The sequence below is a fragment of the Alexandromys fortis genome, unplaced genomic scaffold (assembly GCF_014885135.2).
Source record: "Alexandromys fortis isolate MF-2015 unplaced genomic scaffold, M_Fortis_MF-2015_v1.1 scaffold_71, whole genome shotgun sequence".
Lineage (NCBI taxonomy): Eukaryota > Metazoa > Chordata > Mammalia > Rodentia > Cricetidae > Alexandromys > Alexandromys fortis.
In genome coordinates, this window is record NW_026067954.1 from 6736622 (window position 1) to 6744025 (window position 7404).

General features: G+C 36.3%; 1 protein-coding gene across 6 annotated transcripts in view; it reads left to right on the plus strand.

Annotated features, from left to right (window-relative positions):
- The first annotated feature begins 622 nt into the window (after nucleotides 1–622).
- Nucleotides 623–7404, plus strand: part of LOC126507302 (complement factor H-like) — a 325893-nt gene continuing 319111 nt past the window's right edge. For 2 of the 6 annotated variants that reach the window (XM_050151582.1, XM_050151579.1), the window contains exon 1: nucleotides 628–919. In XM_050151582.1, coding sequence (XP_050007539.1) covers nucleotides 862–919 — 58 coding nt within the window. In that variant the 5' untranslated portion in view covers nucleotides 628–861. Of the gene's footprint in view, nucleotides 920–7404 lie in introns of all 6 variants that reach the window. The other 4 variants (XM_050151580.1, XM_050151583.1, XM_050151584.1 and 1 more) reach the window with 4 other exon arrangements.

Sequence of the window (7404 nt, forward strand, 5' to 3'; positions counted from 1 at the left end):
CTAACTAAACAAAGGAGTAAATTGCTCTCCCCTATTTTCATGCACTAAGTACAGACAAATACAGTCCACGTTCTTGGAGACATCGACTGTGGGTGGAAACTGGGAGAGCCAAGCAGATAGAAATGAAGGCAGAGGTAGCAAGTTTGGCAGTTAGGCATTGATTATCTGCCTGAATTCTGCTTCATTGCAGCAACACGCTATTGACACTTTTTGTACCTCCACATTCCTTACTATACGATATCTCAATGTTAGAAAATCAACATTTCAAATGCTTGATTTTTGAGTTTTTAGTTTATATCCAAGGAAGCATGGAAAAGTTGGCTCACACATATAAAAAAGAATTCCTTGGAAGACTAATTTCGTGAATTTGGAAGAGCAGTTCCCTTCTTTGTGTGATCATCTCAGCAGTTTCTTTACTGGTCCCCGTGTTGGTCCTGAAAACCTTACCTAAGTGAAGTTGCCTAAATGATTTTTAAAAGGGCCTTCACTGCTTTCCGTTGTGTGGTTATGAAATCCAGAGGCGATCACCAGGCTCTGCTTCTCACATTCCGAGAAACCTGAACTTGTTTCCAAAGAAAACAAGCGGGCATTTACAAGAACAATTCAGCAGGTCACAGGCAGGGCTCAGCAAGCGCAAGGATCAAACGCCCACGCCACTAGCTAGACTTGTGGTCTACCCTTTGAGCTTATTTTGCAGAAGTTGCTGGGGAGGGGGGTGGGCGGAGCATCTAGTCATCCTGATTTCTTAAACAGACTTTCAACTTCCCTTTGGAGCAAGTTTTTCCCTGCAGTAACCACAGTTCTTAACAGAGGAGAACTGGATGGTGCTGTACTTCTCTGCGTCCTAGAAAGATCCAAAGCATGAGACTATCAGCAAGAATTATCTGGCTTATGTTATGGACTGTTTGTGTAGCACAAGGTAAGTTTAATACAGATTGCCTTTCTCCCTTCTGGCTGAGCCGCACTACAAAACATTTGCAGATAATATTTCTCATAGCAATCATTCAAATGAAGTCTAGAAAATGTGAAGGAATTACTGGTCTGTAGCTTAATGGCTTTTGGTGGTAAGTTTAAAAGCTGCAAGCAGTTCATTTGGTTGCCGTAATTGATGGTTCCTCCCAATATAAAACACAAACAGTGCTTGAAACATGTTTCTGCAGTCTATAGTTCGGTATAGTCATTTAACTTGTAGTCATCATGAAATACAAACCCCTTCTTTGCATGAGTGTCCCTGAAATACTTCATGTAAAACTAGTGAGAAATATGTTAATGCCTGTACTTAGTGAAAGCTTTTGACAGTTTTTAGTGAGTGGATTTATTTCAGGCATAATTCTAATGCTTCCTGAAATCATTACTAACAACTGATACTGCCGTGGCTTTAAAGTTTTGCACATAAGAATGGCATGTACAATAATAAAAAGATTATAAAATTTGATGCATAACCTGTATATAATATGTGTAAGATCTTATTTATTTGGTTTCTGTTTTCCCATGAGTATGTATGGAGCATACAGCTTGTGAAAGCCATTTGTTGACTGGGTAATGTGAGTGTTGGCACTTCCCCTATGTCAATAACAGAAGTTCTAAGTCTATCATTCGGTTCAATTCCATCAAAACTGTTCACTTTATTCAGTGAAGGGGTTCACTTTCCTTGTTCATGGTAGGTAACTAGTGATGTGATTAGTATACAATTAGCTTTTTTTTTTTCATTTTGTATTTTTTAAAATAGGGTGCAGCCAGTTTGTCCGTGAACTCACTGTAGTCCTCCTGTGTCAACCAGCTATGTGCCGGGGTTACAGGTGCTAGCGACTGCCATACCTGACTTAGCACTTGTTAGATCAACTGAATAACACAATGTTAATCATTTTTCCAGACGTTTCATTTAGCCAGCACTTTGCAATTTGAGCCTTTGCTGTAGCCTCTACTCACTGAAAAATATTAACACACAAGCTCTAACTGGATACTTACCTCTCCAGATAAGAAAGACAGATATGGTTTCTCAGTTTTATCTTTTAGTCAAATTCTAATAATTTGTTTAAGACTGTTTAATATGTTTGATTGACCTTTTTTCAATTATATTTTCTAATATTATTCCTTGAATTCTAGCTTATAAGTCTTATATTCAAACACCATTTAGACTAAGGTATTTATTTCCTTATATATGAAAATATGAGTATTATTAAAATGAAATATAATTATATTGGCTAGGATTTCTAAAGCAGTGTTGATATTATTAAATATAACTCAACCTTTTCTTTTGTCATAAGTCAATGTTTTTGTCTTTTATTTTAATGTTCTACATTCATACTACTTACTGAGATATTTTTGAAGCTATATATAAAGAAAACAGATCTATTTAATTTTTACCGAATTCTTAAATTTTAAGAAATGATACAAGTGAAATCAAGCTGTTTATCTAAACACTAAGTGGAATTTGAATATTAAAAGGAAGCGCCTTGCAGTTTACATGATAATTTAATATTAATGTTTTAAAATTCTCATACCATGGATCCAGCTGATTTTCTTGTTATTGTTGGATATGATTTTTCATCATTATGTATTGAAATGCGGTTCTCGTTCTTACTGGTGAATTGGGCTGCACTGTCCACATTACTGTTCCAAGGGCTTCACAGTAAGAGACGAAGAAGGGATTTAATATTTAAAGCATTATGTAGTGTAACTTCATGATATTCACAAAGTTCACACAATCAAGAAACAGATGTGAGAAGTTTCGTGGATATTCAGTGGACACAGAGCTCCCTCTTTATTCTTAGCTTGGCTAGTAGCCTGGGTCTGTCTGAAAAGTAAACAATTTCAACAGTCTGTCAACTTAAAAGGAATTCCCCCATGCAACAGAACTTGAATCAATTAAAATTGTTACATATATGCTTCAATATTTGCTATTGTTTCTTTTCCCTACATCAGACACTGGCTACTGGGCTGATTAAAAACTCTTGTGAAATGCTATCCTAATGCTTTCCTAAGCCTCCAAGAAGAGGCAAGCATTTTATAAATCACTTCTGCTTTGATAAATATCAACATTCTTCCAAAAGCAAGGTTAACTGGACCAGCAGGAAGGCTGAACTCGTTAATGAACTTTCTTGCAACAGAATCTGACTACTTGAGTTAAATCCATGGAACCTACAAGGTAAAAGAAAGAAAAACACCTTTTTCTGGCCATGTTCCAGTTTCCATAGGCAAGCATGGCCACTGGCTATCACACCTGGCCATATTAAAAACAAAAAAGAAAAGTACAACTTTAACAAAAATTTTAAAAGGGAAGAACTATGAACCTAGCTTTGTTTTTGTCCTCGCTTTTCCATATGTCAAGGCTGCCTAATATATTTTTAGTGTAGGACCTGCCTGTGTTTACGCTCCTAGCTGCTGGGGACTTTAAATGCTGATTCTTGCAAAATCACATGCTGTTCAGAATTGGGTAAGATTTACAGAACAACCTGTAACATAAGAGTTCCTCAATCAAGCTGTGTATTTTCAGTTCTGGGAAATGGATTATACCCAAGCTTTCCAAGCACAAAATTTGCTCTCACAATTGGATATTGTATGAAATTAGTTCACAGCCCAGAATTGCTGAAACAAACCAATTAAACCTGTGTGAAACAAAACCAAATAACCACTGCAAACTTCCAGCAGGGAGATAAGTGTTCTTTAATCCTGGAGGTTTAAAGAACAAAAATGTCCTTTTAGGCTTAGAGATTTCAATCATAGAATGGAGAATTCATTTAATTCTATATTATCTTATTTTAAGTGTAAGATGTTTTCAAGCTTAATTTGACTTTGACTTAGGAAATTTGACCTTACATATATTAATCATGAATTAATAATAGGTACCCTTTAGAGATTAGAAGAAGTTATTTATGCTTTTATTTAAAATGCTATGATAAATGGCAAAATGTTAACTGTTATGTAAACTATTTCTTTTTTTTCCTTAAGAAAAAGAATTTATATGGAAAGTGCTCATAATTTTTCTTTCATTCTATGTTCACAGTAGTGTAGAGTTTGCCCCATCTTTTTTTTTTTTTTTTCTATTTTCAAGACATAGTTTCTCTGTGTAACTTTGGTACCTGTCCTGGATATAGCTTTATATACCAGCCTCAAATTTACAGAGACACACCTGCCTCTGTTTCCTCGGTGCTGGGATTAAAGGTGAGGACTGATCACAATAATATACTCAAGAAATTGGTCATCAAAAAAAAAAAAACAAAAACATATAATCTAATTTAAAAATGGGGTAGACCTAAACAGAGAACTCCTCAGCAAATGAATCTAAAATGTCTGAAAGATTATTGATAAAATGCTCAACATCCTTAGCCATCAGAGAAATGGAAATCAAAACAACTTTGAGATTCCATCTTACACCTGTAAGAATGACCAAGTTCAAAAACACTGATGGGAACTTATGTTAGAGAAGATGTGGGGTAAAGGGAACACTCCTGTATTTCTATTGGTAGTGAAAGCTGGTACAGCCCCTAAGGATATCAGTATGGCTATTTTTCATAAAATTAGGAAACAATCTTCTCTAAGACCCAGTAATACCACTTTGGGGTATATACCCAAATGATGCTTGATCATACCACAAGTAGATGTGCTCAACTATGTTTATAGCAGCATTTTTAGTTATAGCCAGAACCTGGAAACAACCTAAATGCTCCTTGACCAAAGAATGGATAAGGAAAATGTACATTTACACAATGGAGTACTACACAGAAGAAAAAAAAGTGACATCTTAAAAACTGAAAGCAAATGGATGGATCTATAAAACATCATGTTGAGTGAGGTAACCCAGACCCAGAAAGACAAATATCATATGTATTCACTCATCAGTGGCTTTTGACATAAAGCAAAGAAAACCAGCCTAGAATTCACAATCCCAGAGAAACTAGACAATATCGATCGAATTTACATGGGAAGTAGACAAAGACAAGATCTCCTGAGTAAATTGCAAGTGTGGGTATCATGGGAGAGGGTAGAAGGAACAGGGAGAAGAAGAAAGGGGATCAGAGAAAAATGTATAGCTCAATAAAATAAATTTTAAAAAGGTATGTGCCATCACCATCATAGTAACTGAAAAACACAAAACCCATTTCTCCAGTCTTCACTTTTATTGTTTGAGATAGAGTTTTATCTTACGACCCAAGCTGGCCTTGCACTCCTCGTCTTCCAGTCTTAGCCTCCAAATTACTAGAATTCAACATCTAGAAACACCTGCTCAGGTTTTTTATCTCCATTTCTCAACTAAATTCACAGGAATAGCTGGTCCTTCCTTAGAAGAGTGGGGATAAATTCTTTTAAATTCCAGATTGCCAAAACCTTTTAAAGAAGCCATCAATAATTTTCTCTCCCAAGTGGAAAAGAAAAAAAAAATCTTTCATTAAACGAGAAATGACCAGTCCTTAAAACATGTAATAGAGTGACATTATACAGACTGAACAAGTTATATTTAGAAAAATATATGAACATCATATATGCAAGTAAAAACAACGATGAAAATAAGAGTCCATTAATTTGAAAGAGAGCAAGGAGGGATATATGAGAAGTTTGGTAGTGACAAAGGGAATGGGAAAGTGTAATAATATTATAGTTAAAAGAAATAATAGTAAAAAATAGGAATTTCCATAGAAATTAGAAAATAATGTGGATTTACATAGTAAAAAGATGTATCTTCAATGGTTTAGGTTACTCATGAAACCAATCTTAGCATCTTGCCTTTATGCTCCTATTAAGGGTTTGTAAACTTGATAAGTCATAGGATAAGCCAGGACTTACATGTATGTACCTTTTAAACATTTCCTTTCTTTTAAATTATACTGAATAATTAGAATTACTGCTGCAATCTAAACTGTGAGTATCATAGTAGTTTCAAAGCTGGAAGACATATTAAAAATGCTGAATTCACCCATCCTTGACATTTGTTTGACTCTCTTCTTTGGGGCAAAGGGGAAAGAATTCACAACTACAAAAGAAGCACCTGTTGCAAATTAAATAATCTCCTTCCACTTGCAAGCTATAGCTTTACAATTATGCAAACAGCACTGGGCCTGTTGAAGTTGTTTTGCCTCTCCCCAGAGCCTTCCTGTGCTGAATCTGAGAATTGGAAGGAAAGGGAAGTAATCTTTTCATCACAAGCCATGGAAGGAAGGAGACTCTGACATTTCCCTAGGGAAAGTGGGGAAATGTATAACTTGATTAAAAACAGAAAAGTATATAAAAATAAAAAAAATCAGGAATGTAGAAGAGAAGACAGGATAGACATTTTTTTTTTTGAGCCTTGAATTCAGATTTTCATAAGAAAAAACTACAGAGACAAGGTCAGGAAAACATGCACCCTGTGTAGTAAGGTCCCCGCACAGTCTAGACATTTACACAACTTCTCCATGGTCATCATCACGGTCCCAGGGGCTAGAGGTCCAGTTATGCAGACATTTGCTTCTTCACCATCCACCCTAAGAGAGTATGTGGGTGTTGTAGATCTTTATGTCAACTAGAAAAATGGGCAATGCTAGTTAATTATCCAAATTAGGTTTTAATTTCAGTAGGACAAATGACCCCTACCCACAAGAGCCATGTTTTCAGGAACTGTGCTGCACTTCCTTAACTGGTGCTTGTTGGCGTTGTTCTGTGTCACGTTTCTCTTCTGTGTTTCTCTTCTGCAACTCTTAAAATACCTGACAAGTTTATAGTACCACAAACCCAACCAACCTGTAATTTACGTGAAAGAGACAATACACTTAAATTTAGTGATATCCTGTGTAACTTATTTTGTGTAAAATTTCACTGATAGAGGATGAGACCGAAAGCAACCAAGTTTTTCTGAGACAGGAAGCATTTCAGTGTGAAATGCTGTGGAAGTTGTCAAAGACTGAAGAAACTGCTCACAGGCAGGGAGTAGGGTGGATTTTGATGGAAAACCTTGCTTATGTTTTAGCACAGCCATATTCTAGAAATGTGCGTGCCCTTTACCTGAATATAATTTTAAGCCTCAACTCTTAAGTATTGTGATCTAGAGTTATTCTGAGGTAGAAATTGCCACATAGTAAATAGTCTTCATCTTTGGACTTAGATTGCTCAATTTTGAAATCTCCCCACCCTCCATGTTAATCCATTTTTGTTTGCTGTCTCTAATTGTCAATAAGTTGTTACCACTTTCCTACACACACACACACACACACACACACACACACACATCACACCTACCTTTCGTTATATGAGGAGATGCTGGCAACTAAGTTGTGTGTGCTTAGGCCGGGCGGTGGTGGCGCACGCCTTTAATCCCAGCACTCGGGAGGCAGAGGCAGGCGGATCTCTGTGAGTTCGAGACCAGCCTGGTCTACAAGAGCTAGTTCCAGGACAGGCTCCAAAACCACAGAGAAACCCTGTCTCGAAAAA